The sequence below is a fragment of the Gastrolobium bilobum genome, unplaced genomic scaffold (genome assembly GCF_033153095.1).
Source record: "Gastrolobium bilobum isolate Gb01-03AN ecotype WA unplaced genomic scaffold, APGP_CSIRO_Gbil_v1 utg16824, whole genome shotgun sequence".
Taxonomy (NCBI): Eukaryota; Viridiplantae; Streptophyta; class Magnoliopsida; order Fabales; family Fabaceae; genus Gastrolobium; species Gastrolobium bilobum.
In genome coordinates, this window is record NW_026899360.1 from 11,703 (window position 1) to 38,050 (window position 26,348).

Genomic DNA, 26,348 nt, shown 5'->3' on the forward strand with positions numbered 1-26,348 from the left:
TTAAGCAGTTTCTTGAAAAATCTTTGGGGGCCAGAGGATAAGTCAAAAAATCTTCGGTTGGAGGATCAGTCTCGTCCTTTCTCCGGTTGCGAAGCTTAGTGCACCCACTGTTATAATGAGGGACTAGCCCAAACGGGCCGTACCCCGAGGGCATGGTGTCCGGAGAAGGTTGAATGAGGATACCTCCTGGCAATGTATTAAAAATAAAAATAAAAATAGATCTAGTTAATCAAAATTATAGTTCCTCTAAAATTTAAAGAAAACCCACGTCAGTCCCTCTAAAAGACTAATATTAATCCATTTTGAATTTAGAGTTACCACGAATCAATTTTTTTTTAAGAAATTAAATTGGATCTCGTAATATTTGTCGAGGACGCAAAATGTATTTACTCAATAATTTATTTGCACAAGTGTGCCAATCAGCATGGACTAAAATGAATAAAATTTGGTCACGATTAAATGTTGTTCCATGAAATGGATATCCAGATTAAAATTTGGTCACGACGTTGACGTATATGAATAATGGGTGGGATCTGACTATTGACATAGAATTTAGAAGAGAGAAAAAAGAACAAAATGAAACATGGCTACAGATGATAACACGTGGATTATTTTTATTAGAATGAAAGAATTATTTTATTGCAGGGGAGATGTTTGTTACTGTTGATAAGTCAGTTGCACAGACACAATACGAGCAATTACCTTTCACAGCCAAATTTAGTGAATGGTACTAACTCATTAATCATAATGCCAAAATTCAAGTTTTGATTTGTTATGATGATAACATTAATGATGATTATTATAATGTGATAAGATTGTAACATAAATGATAATTACGATTCTAACATTAATAATTATTATGATTATAGCATTAACGATGGCTAAATATTAATACTACTATGGTAACATGATTTGAGGTCCTAACTTGCTAACCTCCAATTAGTCCATGTTCTAAGTTGATGTAAGAATTGTTACTGATTTGAGAGTGTCTTTGGTTGTTAATGTATCCTCCCTCGATGTGTTGAAAATTGACAATCACATACAAATTATAAATGAAAAGAGAAAGAGAAAGAGAGAGAGAGAATTGAATTGACACAGTGATCTACTCTGATTCATTCAATTTAGGTTATGTCCAGCTTGTCTGTACTATATTCATCTCACCGTCACTCGTAACTAGTCACTCGGTTTATAATTATTAGAAAACTCTAACAACAACTATTCATGGGCCCAAACTCAAACTACTAATAAAAAAGAAAAAATTATAATAAATCAGAAACCCATAATAGTACCTAGTCTCTACGGACCTGTACCTTGCCTGCTCACCTGAGAGGGAGACCGCAGTTGCTTTTCTGTTAACCCCAACAACAAAAGCCCTCAACAACAAACAAAGTATGAGTGATACCCAACACAGTACCACCACTTCTAGTAAACACTGAACGGTTTCTTAACAACTCACAAAACAATAACTACGTTACAATAAAGCTTTTGTCACTACCCTCCATGCCTTGCACCCCACTAATTGTGTGAACGGTCATGTTGCTCTTGTTAGCTCTCTCTCTCTCTCTCATTTTCCTTGTGTGACAAAAGGGGGATATTGGAGTGAGTTAGGTCGTATCTTAACAGTTGCATTCCTTGTATCGAGTTTCTTTTATTTTGTAATCTTGACATCTTTCGCATAAGTGGTTTCTGATTAGGACATAAGAGAATTTCTCGGAAACAAATGAATCTAATCGGTTACGAGCTGTGGATTCAATAATATAAACAACAAAGATAAATGCGTGCTTAAAGTAGGATGAATTACATTAATGACTGAATAAAAATTGTATATGTTAGAAAAGCATCCTAGTTCATTCACAGAACCACTTGAATCACCTTTGGAAGGAATTTAAAATTTTAATCCTGGATCTGTCCCCTACTAATCACAAAACGATGAACTCTTTCAAAATAAAATAAATAAATAAATAAAATCATAGTTGCTAAAAATTCTCTCAACAATCCTATGCAAGGAGCATTGAATTTCCCAGCTTGCATATGACGTACCAGATTCATCTCAAAGAAAGTGACGTGACTATAATATAAAACGGGATGAACCAGGCACCGTTCTTAGTACGTAACTGAAATAGACTCTGCCATGGTGATTAGTTTGTGTTCTGCTACATCAAAATGAGGCACAAAATTTGGAATTGTGCGTGCAGTTATTAAATATGGCATATATATTTTTCCATTTTGTTTTGTTTTGTTTTGTTTTTGGGACAGAAGAGGTTGAGAAGGGGTATATTGGACCTATAAACTATAGTAGTGCAGATATAACCTGCATTATTTTCTATAAAAAAAAACTATTGGGAAATACAAATACTTTTCATTCCCTTCAAAATGTTATGACCTATAACTTAGCTAGTCATTAACTAATGTAGTTCCTATTTTGACGCTAAAAAGAAACGTCACTACATACTAATCTGACAAGAATAGATCTTGGAACAGTATTTACTTAAATACATTAGTTATATCTGTACAATAATCCATAGATCCTAATAATATTAAATGGGTTTATCATCTATCATTTAACATGACCACAAAAAATTTCCTACACACACAATATTTTGCGGGACCCGCAGCAAAAAAAAAAAAAAAATTCGGCACGCAAAACAAATCTCTATAACATAACACAATCACTTTTCTTACAACATAACTCTTATAAAACCCATATTAAATTGATAAAAATTAGAACATAATTAAGGGTACTGTTAAAAATCAGGAAAGAATATCAGGATTCTATTGGAAAGAAGGTGAAATTTAACACAAACATTGCATGTTGTAATATATATATTTTATAGTTGGCGTACAACAATTGATGCAAGGGAAGATACTGACATAGTGACATAAAGCAAAAAGCAGCAACCTAGAGATGCCGTAGACGCTTCTTTTTGAGATTGTGCTTCATTTGATCCCGCCAGATTTTTTGGCTTCTCATTTGTTGTTTGATGCGGTGGGTGCACCACATCACCATTAGTAGTTGTGTCGCAATTCTCGTGAGAACAATTTGGCATTACTTCCTTTTCTTCAACTTTAGTATATTTTATTTTTTATTTGGTGAGCTCAACTTTAGTATTCTACAACTAAAAAATAAAAGTCTTTAATGTAGCGCGAGTTTGTTAAGACATACAAATACATTAATCTCATAATGTTAGAGATTGTTAAATGTTTTATCTAAACTTTGTTTATATATATATATATATATATATATATATATATATAAACTCCATAATAACATATTGCATGTTGTCGTATACTCGTTTATTGGGGTACATGACATGAAGCCAATTGGTGAAATACTGTTGAAATATATAGTCCCACATTGATTGGATGAGCAACTAATATGACCTTTATAAGGCCTTGGACACTCCCACCCATTGAGCTAGCTTTTGAGGTGGTGTATCCCAAGGTTCTTTACAAATACACTGAAATACAAATATAAAACAAAGCTCTATGCAATCAACATTTAATTTATTAAAGCAATCAGACAAATCAAGTTCATAATGCTATTCCGAGCTTGTTAGTTCCTAATGACATTGCAGGGTATGGTTCACGTGAGAGAATAAAAATACAAAATATATAATAAAATTGTAAATGGCGGTGTAATTTCGTTAAAGTAGCCAGACAAATCACGCAAGCTCGATCGTTATTCCAATACCCAAATAAAATTTGATCTCAGGACCTTCAATGCCTTAGCATTGAGAATGGAACGTTTGAGCACAAGATGACCATATATAGAGCTAATAAAGCTAGTTCCCGCTAACGTTTAATATGAAAAAAGTAAAAATAAATAAAACGTGAAGGCTAAAAATGGGGAAAAGGAAAAGAAGGGAAATAAAGTATAGGTAAAAATAACAGAACAAGAAGAAGAAGGAATGAGAAGGGGGACAATGAGACACGAGACATGAACCTTGAAGAGCCTTCATCAATTTCTTTTAGGTTTTTAATTTTTATTATGCATGGTTAAATTTCCCTTTTGTTAGAGGTAAACTGAACTACCTAAATTCTTGCTTTAATTTTGGATTTTTGTTCTGAATTTTATTCTCAATTTGAATGTTTATTATTGTATTGATTATTTTCATGAGTTTATGTTTAAATTGGAAAATTAGTATATATATATATATATATTGGAATAAATTATCTGGTATCCAATTGCCAGCAGGTGCCGATTAATCTGGATTTGAACCGGACAAAATCATAAATGCGACAAAGTTTTTCCTATCAAATTTTTAACATAATTATATATCCTGGACTCAAATTTGAAACCATTCACTATACTGGAATAACACGTGCTAAAGAATTGAGATTTGAATGAGTCAAGTTAATTATGCTCTTGTCAAATTATTTTCATGCCAAATAATTGAGTAAATTAATTTATAACAATAAGAGTTGTCAATTTAAGGGATTAAGAGATAGTCAAATAAGAATTATACTCTTCATTTGGGAATCAAATTTAGAATACAGAATAAATTCACAAGTAAGAGTGGGTAGTGATTTTGAACCTCTAACAATTTCCTGTGTTTGAATAATTTTCATTTAAGTAATTTTATAAGAATTTGAAATTTTGTATTGAGTCTTTCTTTTGATTTATTGTTTCTTTGGTAATATTAAGTTTTGGTTTGATTTAAAAAAACTCTACAACTTTGTTCGCTATCAAACAATAAAAAACTAATGCGTAGCGTTAGATAACAGTAATAATGGCTATAAAAACGATAATCTATAAATCACATTAATATGCGATTTGGTATACTTGCCCTTATCTTACTATATATATAAGCTGTTAGATAAAGTCAATAAAGTCATCAATTATTGTTCATAAATAACCAACATTCACTTAAAAGAGAGGATTCAATATGCGTTGGTTCCCACTAGGGAAAGAAGGACTTCGAATTGTAAACCTTGATTTGTGTCGAGGAATGAAATACGCATATATTTACGGAAACGGAATAATGGAACCATGTCCCCTTAATAATTGAGTTAAAAGTTATTAGAAGCAAATTATAACAGATAATGTGATTATGTTTATTCTAAGGAATAACATTCGTCTTTTTATTGCGATTCTCTTGAGCGTTTACCCTAATAAGCACAACTTGTATAGCAGTATCTATCCAGGATATAAAACGAAAGATCCTAGATACCTGGAACAATACAAATACCCAGAAACTTTTCTTTTGTGGAGAGGAATTGAACTGCTATTATCAAACTTGTGGAAGCTTCTAACTAAAATTTCTTTCTGCGTAGGATATTATTACATCAAACTTCAAATTAATGGCTCCTCACCTTAACAAACAAAAGGGAGTTAATTACTCTCATTGTTTAGGATGGTAATAATTAATTTTCTAGTATTTTTTACTAACTCTCTTTAAAGGTCAAGATGTTATGTGAAGATATATGAATTTTTTTATATTTTTAATATGTTCCTTAACGCAAAAACTCTTCAATCTCTAAAGCATAAATATTATACATGTCTATTATATATTGTGACGAAATTTAACTTTCTACTAAAAAAAATGATAAAAATCAAGCTCTTCATGACACATTCCCCAGTTTGCTAAAAAAATTGATCCTTATTTATCAATCACACACACACACAATATTGTCTAATCATAGACCCAATTCTCTTTTGATATATGTTCCCAAAAAAATCCATTTCCTGAAGATTCTTTCTATATTTAACGAAATTTTGGCAGAATTATCACGTATGAAATTGAGCACAATTTTGTAAAGATATAACTTGTTTTTTAAGAAGAGATAAAAAAACATCCTATTATCATTTGATTGAATATTGATGTATTACTTATTGTCTGAAAATATTATTTGATTTCATACCTAGCTTATTGTACGGAAGTTATATAAAATATATCATTTTGATTTCATACCCACCTTCTTATATATAAACCGTTGAACCAATTCCTCATTTTTTGAAATATCATTTGATTTTGTACCTAGCTCTTTGTACGGAAATCATGCTTTTTGTACGAAACCATTGACTCAACTTCTCTTTATTTGAAAATATCATTTGATTCTATACCTAACTCCTCGTACATAATCATTGACCCGACTCCTCATTTTTTGAAAATATTATTTGATTTTGTACCCAACATCTTGTACGAAAACAATGCTCTTTATATAGAAACTGTTGACCCGACTCGTTATTTTTAAAAAATGTTATTTGAAGGAAATTGTTGACTCGACTCCTCCTTGTTTGAAAATATCATTTGATTCCGTACCTAACTCTTTGTACGGAAATCATGCTTCTTGCACGAAACCATTGACTCAACTTCTCTTTGTTTGAAAATATCATTTGATTCCGTACCTAACTCCTTATACGGAACCATTGACCCGACTCCTCATTTTTTGAAAATATTATTTGATTTTGTACCTAGCTTCTTGTACGAAAACAATACTCCTTATACAGAAACTGTTGACCCGACTCCTTATTTTTGAAAATGTTATTTGAAGGAAATGTTGACTCGACTCCTCCTTGTTTGAAAATATCATTTGATTCCGTACCCAACTTTTTGTATGAAAACTGTTGACCCTAAAATATTATTTGATTCCATACGCAGCTCCTTGTACGAAAATGGTGCTCCTTAAACGGAAACTGTTGACCTAACTCCTTATTTTTTGAAAATATTATTTGATCGTCTATCCAACTCCTTATGCGAAAACAATGTTTCGTGTATGGAAACCTTTGACCCAACTCCTCTTTATTTGAAAAAATTATGTGATTCCGTACTTAGCTCTTTGTACGGAGATTGTTGACCCGACCCTATTTTTTTAATATATTATTTGATTTCGTACCTAGCTCTTTATACAAAAATAATACTCTTTGTAAGAATATAAAAAAAACAGGCTTCCGCGACAATTCATTTTTAGTACCCGCGATAGTTTTAACCGCCGCATGTACTAAACATGAAATGTCGCAGGATGTTTTTTTTTTTTTTTGTAGTAACTAGTTGACTCGTCTTGTTTTTATTCGAAAATATCATTTGATTCCATACCAACTTCTTGTACAAACAGAGTTGACCTTACGCTTTAACTTGAAAATATTATTTGATTTCATACGTACTTTTTTGTTCGAAAATATTTAATCCGATTTCTCGTTATTTGACAAAACTATTTGATTCCGTACCCAGATGCTTGTACTACGGAAATAATAAACCTAAATTTTTGTTATTTGAAAATATTATTTGATTTCGTACTCAACTTCTCTCCATGCACGTAATTTTCCTATGGTATTCTAGTTTGGTAATTTATTATACGTTAAATAATATCATTTATTACTCATTATTATTATTATTATTATTATTATTATTATTATTATTATTCAGATAAGAAATTATTAATTCCTTACGTTCAAGGTATTAAATTCTTATACTTTTCATTTGATAATTTATATTTTTTTCTTTGCATTGAGGACACAGAGTGGCTGTTAATAAATACTTTTTATATTTTTAACAATACAATTTGTTGCTTTAAATTGATCTAACAGAAACGCGTGATGAATGAAAGGGTTACTGAATTGTAAAACCAGAAAGATTAATTGCGCGCCAATTTGGAATGCATTTGAGGGAGTTCTTGAAAACTGTCATGATCAAACTAGCTAGTAGCTACCCAACAAAGAGAGACCATTTGCATGTTACGGCCCCAGTGCTCCGCTAGCTTGCATCTTGATTTGAGTATTAAAAAGAAAATGAAGAGATGGACCAAAAATTAAAAAAGAAATAAACTTTTTACATGGAATATTAATTAGAAAAATAACAGACCTGTCGTATAATTATATATGACCAAAGAAATTGCATCTATTTGTAGGTTCTATTTTAGTTTTGATTTTGTATTTATTTTTGTAAGATAATCGAATTTCAGAAAAACAATTTTTAATATTATATTATGGGGTGTAATTAAGTAGTAAAACTTGACAATAAAATTATAACAATAGTATTATTACATTATTATAGAAAGTAAGTATATTTTTAATGTTTTTGAGTCTCTTGATGATTGCTTATAGCTAATCTTCTTGCGCGAGTGAATAAAGAGGTGACGGTGCACTTATATGATGCTCAAGTCAATAAGAGTATGAATAATAGGATGTATATATAAAATTTTGGCATCTATATTTACATAGGAGAGGTGAATTGCCAAATAGTGCTCGAGTTCTCCAAAGGCATGAGATCTAGGCTTTATGAGTATTAGGGAAATTATTTAAAAGATAAATAAAAAAGTCTTAAAAAAAAAAAAAAAAAAAACATGTTACGTCAATTACCGAACTTGCATGTATTGTCTTTATTCGCGCATCAAACGAAAATTTTGTTCAAGTCGCATTTTTACACACTTTTGGATGATGATGCCATGTGGATGTCCCCACTTTCTTTTTATGAAATCTCCACCGTTCATGCTACCCTTCCTTCCTCTATTTATTGAATTCTCACTCCCTCTTTCATGTGTAACTTTCGTTCTTCTCGTGAGCCTTCATCCTAATCAACAACCTTCCTCTGCTAGAGTACTATACCCTCCCTCCCCTGTATTTTGCAACACACTACTCAGTACTCAGAACTCAGAACTTGAACTTCTTCTTTGGGATCAACACCAATGGCTTGCTTAGAGTTAGAGGTCTGCAAAGAGGTCAGTGTATTTACAAGTTCCATATATACATTATATATTAATATTCCTTATTAATTCTTAAAAACTTTAAAGTACTCATTCTTGCCATATATATATATATATATATATATATATATGCTTAGGAACCCTTTGTAGGTTTTGTCACTATATTCTGTTGATCATCAAGTGCATCTTTTGAGCATGCTAATTAATTACGCTTATCAACTATCCTGCCATTTTGTTTTGTGTTGAAAACTCTCTGCAGGGAAAATTCAAAGAAGAATCAGAAGAATTCACTCTTGATGGGAGTGTTGATTTGCATGGCCATCCTGCAATCAGAACCAAATCTGGAAGATGGGTTGCAGGAATTATCGTACTCTGTAAGCTGCAAAAACATAAATTTCGGAGCAATTCTATTTATTTTTTATTTTTTCTATACTTGCATTAAATCATATTTATTAAAACCTAAGCCTTCTTTAGTCTTTTTAATTTACCGTAGTTTTTGTCCCTATAAACAGGTAATGGAAATCATAGATAGCTACTTTTTCCTTTTCTTTTTTCCTAAAGAAATTTACTTTCTTCAGGGAGAATCCTATCGTCAGTTACTTCCAACAACAATTGAATCTCCATCGTTAGGTTTTGAAAACATAAAAATATACATGCAAATATACTATATATGATACGTATACGTATAGTTAATGATAGAGGTGACCGGTGGCAGTTCTTGGAGCCGTAGAAGTTTCAGGAACGTTGTTAAGAAGGGAACGTTCATCAATGATGCGGTTGTCTGTAGATAGATATTTAAGATAACTTATCAAGAGGAGTAAAAGGAACACGCGAAAACTTATAACAGTTTTAGATAAGAGAAAACGACAACTTATTAAATACAGGAACGTGTTCCATTTGAGTCAGCTTTGTTGCATGCCTAAGGGGAGTGTGCCAGGTAAGCTATAACCTAGTTACAGCTATGCCTTTGCTGGCTTAGCTTGTTCTTCCACCGTATAACTATTTATCTTTCTAGAGAGATCATAAACCTTTTGCTTTTGTTGAAATGAAACTTATAATAGAGAGAAAAAATATTACTAAAAAAAATAAAAAATAGAGAGGTAAAGAGAGATAGAGAAAGAGGGTAGAGATTCTGAATCTTGATAGAGGCTTTTGGCTGTGCCTTCACTATAAACGACATGAAGCCAGGAAGTGTGGTAACTTGGAAAAGACAGACTGAGGAAATTAAGCATGCATTTCAGAGAAATACGTGCCTGACACGTAATCAATAAAGGGAATTTGCATGACGTGGGTTGCTGACATCTGTCATGAAGCATATATATATATATATATATATATATATTAACCATGGAGTGCAAGAGAGTAAATTTATGTATTTAGTATTTACTGCATAGGAAAGGTGCATGATAGGTATGTATATCATACTTGCTAGTTGTTGCTGCTTAGTTGATAAATGCTGGCTGCTATAGTTCGTTCTGTAAGTAAGTAAAATTGGTATAGGTCACAACCCCACAATTATTTAGGATTCTCTTTAGGTTATTTCTAACTTCTATGTCGTGTGCGCTGAGTGCTGAGTGCTGAGATCAAGAGTGTGAACAAGTAATTTATGATTGCATGCAAGTGTAAAATATGTGATTGATTTGCAGGAAATGTTTGGGGCAAAATAAAATATCTTATCATGTTCTTTTTTGGGGGTTGGGCTTTAATTTACTAAAATAATCTAGTAATTCTCTAATGTCATCGCAAAAGAAAAACTCAAAATTATATAATTTATATGCTTCAAATTATATAGAGTAATATTTTTGTCGTGTGGGAAGGCATTCCTCGTTTACCACGTGTTGTTGTGGTTGCGTAAAGTCGTAGTTAATTAGATAATACCTGATGCGTAAACCATGCCAATTGAGATATTGTTGTTTGTGCGTGGAAATAAAAAGACCTCCCTCTCCTCCAATTGTTCAGAGTTACTAAGTTTTATATCTTGAATTTATGTAAAGAATTTTTTTGATATAAGATATTAATAAATTTAGATATATATATATATATATATATATATATATATATATATATATATATATATATATATAATTGTTTTGTATATGTAGAATTTATTTATATGCCTCAATTTTCCGTGACCAACTCCATATTTAAATATCTATATTTGGAGTTGTAAATCAAGAGAGAGAGAGAGAGAGAGAGAGAGAGAGAGAGAGAGAGAGAGAGACTAATCTACTAAAAAAACCCACAAAAAACACTATGCAAAAGTGTCTTCTAAAAGTAGGTTCATGAATCATGACATGAAAATCAATGATCAGTTTTAAAAAAAGAAGTTAAAATAAATTATTTAATTTAAAAAGATGATGTGTTTTCACAAATCCAGTCTTTCAAAGTGTTATCTCGACTGTGAAACCATTACTAATATGTGTGAGTATGCTTTATATAAAGGCAAAACCTAAAATACCTAACAAAACATTATAAAGTAAACTTGCTAATATATGTCATGTGTGCATATGTATGGTGGTGGTACATAATGCTTGTAATTGGCCATGCATACATAACATTTCATGATTTTTTTATAAAAATTCCTTTAATTATGCGTTGAATATGTCCACGCAAATTCATGTACTTCTATGCTATGCGGGCTTTCAGAAAAGAACTTTAGTAAATGATCTTAACTGAATTTGCTTCTTATAAAATGAAGTCTCTCGTTTTCGCGATATGTAATCATACACACAATCTCGGATACTGAGATAGATAGATACTAGTTCGTAATGCATATAGATATAGATGCATAATGATGCATGTGAGTGGTATTTAATTCAAGTGGTCCATAATATTAAGAACATGGTGCTAATGCTGCTTTTTCTGCAAATCATTGATTGGATTCATCAGTGAACCAAGGTCTGGCAACCCTTGCATTTTTTGGGATAGGAGTGAACCTGGTGCTCTTCCTGACAAGGGTGGTGGGACAAAATAATGCTGAAGCGGCTAACAATGTGAGCAAATGGACTGGAACTGTTTACATCTTCTCTCTTGTGGGTGCTTTCCTAAGTGATTCTTATTGGGGAAGATATAAAACTTGTGTTGTCTTTCAGGTCATCTTTGTAATAGTAAGTAATGCCTCTCAATTTTCTTTCTCTGATCTTTAAGTTCTAGCTGCTACATTCCTTGACTAATCAAGGAATCTTCTGGCTTGATATAACAGGGTCTAATGTCCTTGTCCCTGTCATCATATCTCTTCTTGATTAAACCTAAAGATTGTGGGAGTGTATCAATTCAATGTGGGAAACATTCAAGAATGGAGATGGGGATGTTCTACCTCTCAATCTATCTTATTGCCTTGGGAAATGGAGGTTACCAACCAAATATTGCCACATTTGGAGCTGACCAGTTTGATGAGGAGCACTCAAAGGAGGGTCGCTCAAAGGTGGCCTTCTTTAGCTACTTCTACCTAGCTTTGAACTTTGGGCAACTCTTCTCAAACACCGTTCTGGTCTATTTTGAGGATGAAGGAATGTGGGCTCTTGGTTTCTGGTTGTCTGCAGGCTTTGCCTTTGCTGCATTGATCTTGTTTCTTGTAGGCATCCCAAGGTATAGGCACTTCAAGCCCAGTGGCAACCCTCTCTCCAGGTTCTGCCAAGTCCTTGTCGCTGCATCAAGGAATTCAAGAGTTCAAATGTCATCAAATGGAGAGGACTTATATAACATGAATACAAAGGAGTCTTCCACCAATGTGAACAGAAAGATTCTTCACACTCACGGGTTCAAGTAAGTATTAGAAGCAGCTACTTTCAACTGAAACTACATATATATATATAGCTGAATGTTTTCATATGAATAGCTAAGGCTGCATGGAATGTTTTTCCTGTGTTTATGTGATCAATTTGCTGAGATAGTGGGATGGGTTACAAATTAAGTACAACAGATTTTTCAGTATTATTGGTCATTCTTGATTCTACTAGGCTACAACGATTTAATCAATCTGCCATATGTTACTGTATTGCAGGTTCTTGGATAGGGCAGCGTTTATATCTTCAAGGGATCTAGTGGACCAGAAAGGTGCCCTTCACAACCCCTGGCGTCTCTGTCCTGTAAGTCAAGTTGAAGAAGTGAAGTGCATACTAAGACTTCTTCCAATTTGGCTCTGCACCATAATATACTCGGTGGTTTTTACACAAATGGCTTCTCTTTTTGTGGAGCAAGGTGCAGCCATGAAAACCACAGTATCCCATTTCAAAATACCACCAGCTAGCATGTCTAGCTTTGATATCCTTAGTGTAGCCGTCTTCATTTTCTTTTATCGTCGAGTTCTTGATCCATTTGTGGGAAAACTCAAAAAGTCAGATTCTAAGGGACTTACTGAGCTTCAGAGAATGGGAGTTGGACTTGTCATAGCCATACTGGCAATGGTTTCAGCCGGAATAGTTGAATGCTATAGGCTTAAATATGCAAAACATGGATGCACCCACTGCAATGACACAAGCACTTTAAGCATCTTCTGGCAAATCCCTCAGTACGCATTTATAGGAGCTTCTGAGGTGTTTATGTACGTTGGCCAGTTAGAGTTTTTCAACGCTCAGACACCAGATGGCTTAAAGAGCTTTGGAAGTGCACTTTGTATGACATCCATTTCCCTTGGGAACTACGTGAGTAGCTTACTTGTTAGTATGGTTATGAAGATCTCCACCGAGGATCACATGCAAGGGTGGATCCCTGGAAACCTAAACAAAGGTCACCTAGATAGGTTTTACTTCCTCTTAGCTGCCTTGACATCGATAGACTTGATCGCCTATATTGCATGTGCAAAGTGGTACAAGCGTATACAGATGGAAGGGAAACGTGAAGAGTATGATGAGCCAGATAGCTTCAAAGTGTAATATACAAAGAATATCTTTCAAATGCAATGGTAACAGCATATATATATATATATTAATAAGAGAAAGGATGGAGCTTTGGTTATAGTTGCTATTGGAAGAAATCTTTTGCTGGTTTGCAGGAAGAGAAGCCCTTCTTACACGAGTCTCTGACTCTGTTACAACTGGACTCACTGATTTATGACACCTCCGGTTTTTCAGTTTATGTTCTTAAAGCCCATTTGTATAAAACTAAACTTATATGAGACAATGACTGTTTTAGGGTCCCTAGATGTCTCCATTCTTTCTCATTTGTAAGTTCCATTGCTAAATATCAAGTTAAATATGGTAGGCTTTTGGATTTCCAAGTATGCAATGGTTCCGACTATTAGCAGAACTTAGCTACCTTCTTCCCTCCCCAATGCTAACACAAGCATTTCTGTCCTTGATTTCTGGAACTTACAAACAAACACTGCAATCGTGAATAATCTACTAATTAAGGCACCAATTTCGAAAGACACCGAAATTCCTATGTATTTATTATAATTCAGCTTATTGACCCAATCAACCAAAGAAAATCCAAACTGGGCAGACCCAATGTCATTCCATCAGTGATATGGACTGACAAAGAGGACTGTGCAAGATCACTTACAAAGAAGAGCATATTAACTTTTATTGCTGGCAATAGATTTGACAGAATAAGTTCTGAATAAGATCACCACAAAAGATACAACATAAACGTGCAACATTTACAAAATGCACTTAAGGGTGCCAACAACTTCCATAGCATCAACACAACATAAAACCGAAAGATTTAATGTAGTAACTAGAGGAATTAACAAGCAATACTTATAGAATGTTTGGTCCACAGAATCAAATTTTGCATGATCAAAATGGTAATAGGTGGATATGGAATAACCATTCCTAATCCAAAGTATGGTTTTGTTAGCTATTCATTCAATTCCATCAAGTCCCACCCATCGTTGGTTGGTCATCATCTGGCACAAGTGATATATGCCTATTTGGTCTGTTTTCTCTTTCATCAAGTAGTATAAGGTAGAAATTAGTTTTTCTTCTTTCATTTTTCTTTTTCTTTTTTTGATATCTAAATGTCACCTTCTGTACGTGTAAAAAATTGGGAAAGGTAAAAAAGTTAAAACAGATGAAACAGATATACGTAAATTATAAAGGGTGGCCCTAGTGCATGAGACTCCCAACGGCCTGATGTGATGAGGGTTCAGGCAAAGAAAAATATCAAGATGACAAGTATGTTAAAAAACGTTTAGTCAAAAAAGAACTTCATGGAGGCTGTGGCAAATCCTTATCAATAAATCGCTATTTGCATTATGAAAATTCCTACAATATCCAACTTTGGTGTTTCACATGGATAACAGACACAACTATGATTCAAAGTAAGAGTAACTAGTTGTACACACACAAAATAAAAATAAAAATAAAAAACTATTGCACAATCTTAGGAAGAAAGACACTTCAAAAGAAGGATTTTATCCATGAACCTTACGAACTTGTATGTGGTGAGTAGATTCCTCACGCCAGATTGGTTGTGCTCCACTTTGAACAAGAGTAACATGCTGTTCCTCGTGTAAATGACCATTACTCTGAAGCATGGAGACATTTCAGCAACACTTAAAAGAAAATCCATCAAGAAAGGGAAGATGATTGCAAGTGATGGAGATATTACTCACCAATAGTAGCTTGAGGGCTCTAGAGAAAGTCTCCTCTGCATCATTTGAAAATTGCATGTATATGGGCATAACACCATGATAAAGTGCCAACTTCTGCTTAATCCTAGCCCTGGGAAGAGTGAAATCATATTATATGAAAATTAAGTTGTGGATGCAAAAAAACGTTGACTCAAGCAACTACACCACCCTCCAAAAATCACAGCCTAGGTTGGGTAGCCTGCAGAGCCCTATGCTTCACTTCTTTCTTCTTCTTCTTTTTCTCTATACGTGTGTCTCAGTAGGATGACCTCCAGCAACCCCTAAGATGCTTAGTAGAATAATATTATTTTTTAAAAAAGAGGGCCTCCATCTAAGATGGGATAAAATTTCATCTAGCAGGATTCCTGGAATTGAACCAGATTGATCAAAGAGGCACAAAAAACAAAATTCATGATAGCAGACTAAATTTGAAAAAAGAAAAAGAAAAATGCTTCCGAAAAGAATTATGCTTATTTAATTATACACAACAAATATGGCATGATAACTCTTAATTAGATAATCTGTACAGTACTTGAGAATGAGAACCAAGGATAGAGAGATGCTTGACTTTTCTCCAGATATCAAGCCCAGGAAATTTGCTACTTATTTTCAAAACCATAAACAAGTACTATTCCTCATGAAAAAATAGCAAGGACACAAGCAAGATCCAGGGGAAGTTCATCAGCAAAAGTTTATTTTTCTGCTTAGATGGATATGAGGTTTATATACTGCACCTAATCAAAACCAACGCAGAAAAATAAAATAAAATAAAACACACATACTGCTAATACTCACTCATTTGTGAATGCAAAGATTGTTGAGTAAGGCCTATAATGGCTCAAAATAATTGCCATGGATCCCGTTCTGGTGAAAACAATAATAGGAGTATTGAGAGTGTTGGACATAGTTGTCGCATGGAAAGCAAAAATTTCCCCCATATGGCTCTGTCAAAAAGCAAGCACAGATTAATTAGATTATACGATATTATCAATCAAATCTATAGCAATAAACTGTCTAAAACATACGAAACAAAACTCCAAAACTGCATAAGTTACAAGGAAACTTATTTTTGAATTAAATACGTACTTTATGGGAACTCAATTGATTTGGATAAGGAATACTACTTGGAATACTGGATTCAGTCCTTAGAGCCACCGCATGCATAACTTTAACAGCTTTCAATGGATATCTGAAGCAGTTGCAATCCTCTTAAAAATTTAAATAATTTAATTAAATAAAAAATATTGGAAAAGAAGTAATCAAATGCATAATTCATCAGCATAAGACACATAAGGTTCAACATATTTATACTACCAAGTTCATAAAAAAAATACTGAATGACATGCATCTTTAAATGGAAAGCAGTTCTATAGTAATTACAATAATCTAGATACATATAGAAGGCTGAAAATTAGGGTTTTGTAGCCAATATAGGACACGAACTAACTTTTATTATGAATGAATTTTTTTTCCTAAACATTTCACTTCAAAAAAAGATAAGTATGCTAATCATAAACCACCAAAAATCATTTTATTAATACAAATTATATAAAAAAAACACTAGGTAGTTTTCAAATATACTAAATCAAGGTAAATAATTCCTCAATGTGGTACATGCAGAGAGATTCCCAAGCTTTTCTTAGTTAACGTGTTCTTATTTTTGTATTTTTTGGTTAACCCTAACGGGATATCTTATCCACCATTCTTGTACTTCATTGATTCTCTTCTCTAATTATACTTTTTTTTTTTATCTAAAAAGAGGTAAATAGGATCTCTTCTGCATTAAAAATGGTAAAAATCAATATTAAAAAAAGTTTTGAGCTGCTAAAAACAAATAAAATTTAGGAACCAAGGTCACCAAGGAACAGGAAACTTACTTTCCATGTGCAGTTTCTCCTGAAAGCATGATAGCATCAGTGCCTTGTCTTACTGCAATTGCAATGTCTGAGACTTCTGCCCTTGTTGGTGTGGGATGATTAATCATACTTTCAAGCATATTTGTTGCCACAATAACTGGCTTTTGCATACTGTGACATCTTCTAATGATGTCCTCCTGTTTGATTAAAGATGGGCAATGAATTACATAGAACAATGAATTAAACATAGTCCCACTGCCTAAATTTCGGTGAAAAGAGAAATATAATCATTTGAGTGATATATGTAAGGAAAAAGGTGGTACAAGAAACAGCTCATTTATGCAACTACTTGATATGAGAGAACTATTAAAACAGACATTGGAAACATCCGTTTGAAAGCAATATATGTCATCATCTAAGAGTCCCACCATCTAGTTTGTGTAAATTGCTACACAGGTTTCTACATCTCACATTGCTTATTTGAAACTCTAAGCAACCTAAGACACCCAATGAACTCCTTCATAAACAAATTTATGGTTTTGAAATAAAAAAGCCACCTTTTACACACACACGCAGACAAATATTTGAATCTTGGGTTAAATTGGCTCTATCTCACCCTTTACGAACGGGTAAGATCATAGTTGAGAAAGGCCATAGTTGAGAGTTCACTGCTTTCTAGAACATCTTGACAGGATGCAGTGTAATTAAACAAGCACCAAGAGAAGGGCTTTCCTCAAAATTAATGCACATGACTAAAGATATCAATATGATCCTACGAAGTGAAATTCACAACAGCTAATGAAGTTGCTTTTATTTTATTATATTTTCCCAGTGGCACTAAACACTGCATCCCAAATTATATGTAGCAAAGAAATGATTATCAACAATTTGTAGATTATCTCAAGAAAGAACTTGTATACATCTCACCTACTTTGAACAAAACGGCACACATATCATGTTACTCTGAGCATAACATACCTGCAATAAAGGAACTTCCTCTATTGGAAGTTCAGCTCCAAGGTCCCCACGAGCAACCATGGCCTACAGGATAAATGAAACTCTCAAAATGACATGTGATGCTACATACAGATGAAGATCATACTTTGATCCATAATATTGCATAACTTTCAATGACTTTCTCCAAAATATAGATTATGAGGATGTTGGAAAACCTATCAGCAGGTTCATACCAGTTCAGAGTAAACCTAAAGGTATATGTTATCAAGTCAACAGGAATTCACTAAAAAGTATGCAAGTATGCATAGAAAATCCGATTGTCTTAGGGTATCTTTAAGGTTAACTATGAATCAACATCAACATCAACAACACCTTTATCCCAAATTAATTGAGGTCGGTGGTAGATGAACCCAAATGAAAGATACAAAAAGGTTGAAAAAAAGAAACATAAAAGTAAAAATAAAAATAAATAAATAGAATAGTAATAATATATATATATATATATATATATATATATATATATATATATATAAATAAAAGTAAAAAAGAAAGGGAAAAGAAGAAGAGGGGGAAATGAAGGGGAAAAGGACTAAAAAGAGACCATCTGGAACATAGGAATAACAACGGGTCTAACCCTCCACCATGCTTATAGCTTTTCTCCATTCTGTTCTAAGGCATACCGTCCGCCAATCTATATTCCACTCCATTAAATTTTGTTTTACTACCTTCCCCCGAGTAAGTTTAGGTCTACCTCTACCTCTTATTGTGTTGAGCTCTTGGTAACAAACTTCTGTTCTTACGGGAGCATCCAGGGGCCTTCTCATTACGTGCCCAAACCACCTCAATATATGTTCTCTCATCTTCTCAGCCACCGGTAGTACTCCTACCTTTCGTAGGAGTACTATGAATATTAAAGGATAAATCACGTCAGTATACTTTCCAAAACTTAATAGAACAATCTACATTATACCTAGTTAGTTGGTATTTTGATATTGTAAATCAAGAAAAAAATTATCAACCAATAGTGCAGAAACAAAAAAAGCACCAAAAAACCAAATTTGGTCCATTATTTGACCTGAAATTAGGTAAACAGTGTGATAAGAACCTTGGGATGCACCACCCCAAAAGTTAGCTCAAAGGGTGAGAGTGCTCAAGGCCTTATAAACCCAACATTAGTTGCCCAAACAACCAATGTAGATCTTCAAGTCTCATATCTTGCAAATGGGATCATAACATTTCACCACACTCTGCAGCCCTGGTGCCCATGCAGCTGGTTTTGCGCTAGTCTTTTACTATCCCCGGACGAAAACTGCAATACCGGTGTCACTACCCGCACTGCTCGATTGCAACCGAGAGACATAGTGGAAGGCTCTGATACCATTCAATAAGAACCTTGGGATGCACCACCCCAGAAGCTAGTTCAAAGGATGGGAGTGCCCTAGGCCTTATAAACCCCACATTTGTTGCCCATATAACCAATATAGGACTTCAAGTCCCATACCTTGCAAATGAGATCGTAACATAGTGCATATGCTATTATCAGAAAATCACATCCTTCACATGGTTGCATGAAATGGGTACCTATGTTAAGAAAGATAGCGATCATAATCTAGAAGTGCACCCTGATATAATGCAGAAAAGATATCATGTAACTTCTACTCAATCCATCATTAGCTCAAAATGCAACTATGTTCCGCTTAATCCCATGCAGAATATGAGACACACATCTTGTCGAGATTTTGAAGAATAAATTTCACAGCCTGATCAAATTATTGTGAAAAACAGCAAACTCAATACTTGAATTTGTGATTATACAAGGATTAAAGAGAACTTTTATAATCTCTCTTGCAGAATCAGTGATAAGATTAACTTGAAATGTTAAATTATTTAGTTCCTTTTTCAGGTACTATTTTCACAGGAAGCATAAGCAATGCAATTATAGAACTGTTATTGTAAACATCTGTTCCTCCCTGAAATCAATTCCGGAATACTAACGAAACCATAAACAAACAAACAAATGAAAATATATAGGCCAAAAAATAAATGATCAACAACATAATATAAATTTCAATGCTTTTTAACTTGAATGTATTAAAGATATGTAATATCCAACATACATAATCTGAACAGTAAGAAACTAACCCCATCTGAAGCTGAAAGTATCGAATGTAGATTTAGTATGGAATCCGCACTTTCAATTTTTACAATCACGTGTATATCAGCATTGTGACCTATAGAACAGGTTTACAATAATTTATTCATAAAAGAAGCAATAAACCCCAAGAAAGAAGAAACATACACACATAGTTGCACACCGAGAAACACAAGCATAGAAAGGAAATTGGACAGCTACAAAAATTACTTTTGAGATAGTCTTTTAACTCATGAACCACTCTAGCGTCCTTGACAAATGAGACAGCATAGAAGTCCACTTGATTGTCCACCCCAAACTTGATATCTTCCCAATCCTTGTCTGTGAAGAAACATATGGCAAAGGAGCATAAAATTGACAAGTGCATTTGCATACTACGAATATCTATACAATTGTAGAAACACAATGCCTGTGAGATGTGTCAACGATGAATATAACAGAATCATACCAGTTATGGAAGGAAGTGTTGCACTTTTTCCACGGACATTTAAATGACGCCTGGATTTCAGTTCTCCACCATCAATCACTTCACATTTAACCAAGTCTTTTGTTTTTGACTTAATGGCAAGAGACATCATTCCTCCTAAAATAACAATCAGAAGAGATTAAAATCATCTTTACAGATAATCAAAGTCGGTGGTTATGTCATGCAACAATTTAAGAAATCCCTCTAAAATATTGTGACTTAAAAATATATTATTAAAATAGCAGGATTATCTTACTGGTAGTTTCTGCAAGGTTAGCAATCAAACTAAGACAATAAATGACTAAACTTTCACCTAGTCAAGCAAGATGGCAATCACGGAATTTGCAGCACAACTGCGAGCACAAATGACAAGGTCAACACAAATATAGTAAGCTTTCCCACAACAACACGACTCCAGAAAAGCTTATCCTAAAAATGGTCAACTACATCCCAATTGAATCATGAATGTAAACATCAGCCCATTTTTCAAAAATATCTGAATCACATATAAAAAAAAAAAAGTAAAACAGGATTTGGGCAGGAAAAAAATACTCGTCAGAGGTTCAGTAATATAAATTCAATAGTAACATCTATGATTTTCTGAATAAAAAGTTAAAAAATATATATATATATATATATATATATATATATATATATATATATATTTATCATGTAAATTGTTCCAGATTTAAACCTAAGAAATTTTATTAGCACAGTTGACAGTAAGTTAATAACAGCATTCCTGACAAGCACAATTCGAGGTCCATTTCAACTCACACAAAAGGCTACCATACTTACCATCAACAAGTAGTACGTCTCCAACATCCACATCATTCACAAAATCATCATAATTAACACTAACTGTGTCTCCTGAGCTGACCCCTCTCCTAATGGTGAAATTGAATTCTTGTCCCTCTTTGAGTAAAATTGGTTGAGGCACATCCCCACTTCTAACTTCAGGACCCTGCGCAAGAAAGTCAGTTTAATGCATCAATTCTAACTTCAAAACTAAATACAAGTTACATAATAACACTCGGAAATTGAGCATAAAATGCGTTAGGAAGGTATAGAAGAAGGAATTAACCTTGGTGTCAAGCATGATAGCGATAACCTTGTCTTCAAATTGAGCATTGTATTGTTTAACCAAATCAATAGTTTTCTGGTGTGATGCATGGTCCCCATGTGACATATTTAAACGTGCCACATTCATTCCCGTTTCAGCTAGTTTCCAAATCATTTCACGTGAACTAGTAGACGGACCAATTGTACATACAATCTTAGTTTTCCTAACTGCATCTGAATCTGCCCCTTCCTTCCCCACAACATAGTTTCTAGACTGCGGATCAAACGAAGAGTTAGGTTAGAGATTGCAATAGGTAACATAATGAATTTACAGAGAGAAAAGTGAAGGGAAGAGTATAATTTTCCTAGTAACATTTAATTGGCATTGGAGAACCATTAATTAATAATGAGAAAATTACTAATATTGTTTTTTTCTCGTTTGCGGAAAAAAGGAAAACAGAGAAAGTTAGTTACAAGAGTGGGAGAGCCGTTGGAGGAGGTAGTTTGGGATCCATGGCTATGGGTGTGGTCGGAGATGGTGGCAGTGACAGTGGCGGGTAAGGGTGGAATGTATTTCCTTCGGGGGTTAGAGTGAAATGGAAGGTCAGACACATATTTGGAAGAAGAAAGATCAGAATTTAAGAGAGAGAATGAGATGGTGGAAGAAAGATGAATGGTTGTTGCCATGGCAGTGATGATTGACGAAAAGATACAAAGCTTGAGACAGAGAAAGAGACAAGTTACAAGGTAAACGAGAAGGAGAGAGCATCCAATTGGCGCAGAAGCAGTTGGGACTAAAACCATCTACCACGTGCCACAAAATTACCCTGTCACCGTTTATTTATTTATTTTTAGAGAAATATTTGTCTCATTGGAGATTTTTATGTTATACATCCATTAAATTTTACGCCAATTTTTATTTTTTTATTAAATAATAGACTCCACATATTTATTTGACCCACGGAAGAGTACCATTTCACTTAACATGAAATTAATAATTTCCTTATTTTTATCGTGTAACTAATATGTTGGGTTTAGACTTTTTTTTTTTGAAAAGCAAACATGAAACAGAAAAACAAAAAAAGAAACTAGGAACACCTCCTAGACCAAACTACTCCTACATAGTCCCTTTCAAGTTTGTCACGACAACCAGAAGGAGGCGAGTCAAACTCTTGTAAAGACCAATCAAAGGAGTAGGCAAAAGAGGCCATCCAATCGGCAACCCCATTCCCTTTCCTATGAATATGGGAAATTCTAACCCTCCAATTCCAATCCAGCATATTCCTTATGCGCAAGACCAAGTTAGAGGCTGGATGATGAGAGCTGCACCCTTCTCTTATGAAAAACTGGGCTACTAAGGAATCACCTTCAAGCCAGACAAAACGGAAACCTTTCCTCCATGCAATCTCAAGCCCAAGGAGACAACCCCAAAGTTCTGCTAACAAAACATTACCACAGCCAAGATTTTTACAAAAGCCAACAAGCCACCTTCCACTAGCATTCCTAAATACACCCCCACAAGCAGAAGCTTCTCCATTATTCATACTTGACCCATCCACATTGAGCTTAACCCAAGGGTCCGAAGGAAAAACCCAAGAAACTAATTTCTCTTTATTCGAGTTAGTCTCAAGACCAGCAACCCGAAGCGTGTATTCTGACCAAGAAAAATCTTCACCATAGACCATAGCAGCTCTAAAAGTGCCATAAGCAGGAACAGAAGATCCCTGAAAAATTTTCTTATTCCTAGCTTGCCAAATGAAACAGGAAATGATACCAAACAGAAGAGGCCATGATGGCAAATTGGACCAATTACGATCCTCAGAGATATTGGACAACACCCATTGCTGAAGATTAAGAGAGAAAAAATCCTCCCAAGCCTCTCGCTTAACTGCAATCTCCCACACTTTTTTTGCTGCAATACAATCTCTAACCGCATGTAAGGAAGTTTCCGTAAAACAATTGCACAGATGACATATATCTGAACCCGCCATGTGCCGTCTGCAACGCCTTTCATTTGTCAAAATTTTATCTCCTAACAACAGCCAAAGGAACGTACGAATCCGTTCAGGTCCATGCCACTGCCAAACGCGATTCCAAGGTAAATTGGTAGATTCCTCGTTACCCCTGGATATGGCCATATAAGCGGACTTCAGCGAAAAACTCCCATCAGATGTCCTTGTCCACAAAATTCGGTCATGACCATTAACATCCGAAGGAGGAAGGATGTTATTAATACGAGCATTGACGTGATCGGGAAGACTATGCTGGAAAGCCCCCCACATCCAACTTCCGGAGGATGAGACAAGATCAGAGACCATTAGCTGATGATTTATCTGAGAGGGATCAGAAATAGCAGCATAGGATGAGAGTGCACCACAACCCGGAACCCACGGGTCATCCCAAAAATGAGTAGAATTTCCATTACCTAGCAAAATTCTGGAATGCTGTAATATCACAGGCCAAGACGAAACAATTGCTTTCCAAAGAGAGGAGCTATTCCGAGTAGCAGAAATATTAGGAACCAAATCAGACTGAACTTTATACTTGCTCTTTAAAACTCTAGCCCAAAGCGCGTCTGGATTAGAAAGGATCCCATAACCAATTTTCATAATAAAAGCCCTGTTAACTTCCTTCATTTTCCTCAGACCCAGCCCTCCATGATCTTTATCCATGCACAACTGATCCCACGCAACCAGATGAGGACGAGTAGATGCTCTATTAGAACCCCACAAAAACCTCCTAATATGTTTCTCAATATCATTGCAGATTCCGAGAGGAACAACAGAAACTTGCATTGTGTAGGCTGGAATAGCTGAGAGAACAGCTTTCGAAAGTGTAATTCTTCCTGCTAGAGAAAGACTGGTGTGGTTCCAGGCATTAATCCTAGATTGAACTCGATCGAGGATATGACTGAAAGCCGCCCTCCCAACTCTGCGATGATGAAGAGGAATACCCAAATACTTTCCAAGATCCACCGTCCTTGAGAAGCCCAACTCACCACTAAGTTCCTCTGCCAAAATATGATTCACATTGTGGGAGAAGAGAATTTTTGTTTTTTCATGGTTAACCTTTTGCCCAGAAGAAAGACAAAAATCATCTAGCACCTTGGAAATGGTTTGGGCCTGATCAAAGGATGCATCCGCACAAAGAATAAGATCATCCGCAAAAAAGAGGTGAGAAATGGGAGGAGCATTTCTCCTCAACATCGGCTTCCAGCACTTTTGCCTAACTGCATGGGAAATGAGATGACCAAGTCGCTCCATACAAAGAATAAATAAATATGGGGACAAAGGGTCACCCTGTCTAAGCCCCCTGGATGGGAAAAACTCCTGAGTTGTAGAACCATTCCAAAGAACATTCATCGAACAAGACGAAACACACCACATAACAAGATTAATGAGATTTGGGGGGAGTCCCACATCCTGAAGAGTATCTCGGAGAAAGTCCCAGCTAATTCTGTCATAAGCTTTCTCCAGATCCACCTTAATCATCATCCAACCTTTGGCGCCTTTTTTTGACCTCATAGAGTGAATAATTTCCTGAGCAATAATTACATTATCTGTCCCTTGCCTTCCTTTGATGAAACTACACTGGTTAGGCATAACAATTTTATCCATCTGCAATTTCAAACGGTTAGCAATAAGCTTAGTAATAGTCTTATAAATAACATTACAAAGGCTAATAGGCCGGAAATCTTTAAGGGATTGAGGTGAAGTTATCTTCGGGATCAGGCAAATAAGAGTTTGATTAATATCCCGAACTTTTTGGGGATTATTAAACACATCTTTCACCAGATCACAAACAGAGCTTCCTACAGTATCCCATTGAGATTGGAAAAATAGACTATGAAGACCGTCCACCCCTGGAGCTTTGTGAGGTCCCATGGAAAAAACTGTACTCCTAATCTCCTCATTCGAAGGAATGCTACCAATATGAATGTTGTGCTCTTGCACAAGGTGAGGAAAATAGCCTCTAATTGGAAGCCCAGGTCTAGCAGTATTATCCTCTTTAAACAAATTACGATAATACTCCACCGCCATATTCATCAGAATAGAGGGATCACCAATCCAATCACCAGCATCATTTTTCAGAGCATCAATACGATTTCTCCTCCTCCTAGCAGCTGTAGTAGAATGGAAGAATTTCGTATTCCGGTCACCATATTTCAACCAGCTAGCCCTAGACCGCTGAAACCAAGTAAGATCCTCCCGAATATAAATGAGATTCAACTGACGCCAAAGATCTTTCTGCAGAATTTCTAGAGCATGGCAAGGATGGTGACTAAGACTACGGTCAATACCCCTTAGTCTCGCCTGAAGATTATTCTTAAGCTTGGCATCTTCCCTAAAGCACTCCCTATGCCAGTGAGAAGCATTCGATCGAAAAGTTTCACTAGCTGTGCCCCAACCTGTACTCCCATTCCAACACTCCTGCACTAGGCCAGGGAAATCCTCATGAGTGAGCCAGGCTGCCAGAAATCTAAATGGACGGCTCCCTCCAGGATGGTGAGGAGAAGGACCCTCCCAGAGAAGAAGAGGTCTATGATCCGAGCAGTAGCAGGGAAGATGAGTCACAACCCTGTCAGGAAAGGACAATTGCCATTGCTCATTCGCACAAACTCTATCAAGACGTTCCTTC

At 34.9% G+C, this 26,348-nt stretch overlaps 2 protein-coding genes across 5 annotated transcripts; one reads left to right on the top strand and one right to left on the bottom strand.

Moving 5' to 3' along the window:
- Positions 1-8,519: 8,519 nt before the first annotated feature.
- On the top strand, positions 8,520-13,841 carry LOC133289899 (protein NRT1/ PTR FAMILY 7.3-like). Of its 2 annotated transcripts, none has more exons than XM_061487923.1 (5): positions 8,520-8,664; positions 8,903-9,017; positions 11,533-11,750; positions 11,846-12,408; positions 12,647-13,841. In XM_061487923.1, exons 1-5 carry the CDS (start codon positions 8,626-8,628, stop codon positions 13,515-13,517), a joined length of 1,806 nt encoding a protein of 601 aa, XP_061343907.1. In that variant the 5' UTR covers positions 8,520-8,625; the 3' UTR covers positions 13,518-13,841. The 2 variants fall into 2 exon arrangements, with proteins under 2 accessions (XP_061343907.1, XP_061343906.1); XM_061487922.1 differs by having other exon boundaries at positions 8,520-8,658.
- LOC133289900 (pyruvate kinase isozyme G, chloroplastic-like) lies at positions 12,165-22,412 on the bottom strand. 3 transcript variants are annotated; one of them, XM_061487925.1, is made up of 13 exons: positions 22,185-22,412; positions 21,733-21,984; positions 21,447-21,612; positions 20,631-20,765; positions 20,393-20,503; positions 20,173-20,261; positions 18,052-18,114; positions 17,095-17,270; positions 16,304-16,406; positions 16,013-16,161; positions 15,200-15,308; positions 15,020-15,112; positions 12,165-12,290 (listed from the first exon to the last, which is right to left on the bottom strand). In XM_061487925.1, exons 1-13 carry the CDS (start codon positions 22,395-22,397, stop codon positions 12,243-12,245), a joined length of 1,707 nt encoding a protein of 568 aa, XP_061343909.1. In that variant the 5' UTR covers positions 22,398-22,412; the 3' UTR covers positions 12,165-12,242. The 3 variants fall into 3 exon arrangements, with proteins under 3 accessions (XP_061343909.1, XP_061343908.1, XP_061343910.1); XM_061487924.1 differs by having other exon boundaries at positions 12,194-12,290; positions 15,011-15,112; XM_061487926.1 differs by lacking the exons at positions 12,165-12,290; positions 15,020-15,112 and having other exon boundaries at positions 15,230-15,308; positions 16,342-16,406.
- Between the last annotated feature and the right edge of the window lie 3,936 nt (positions 22,413-26,348).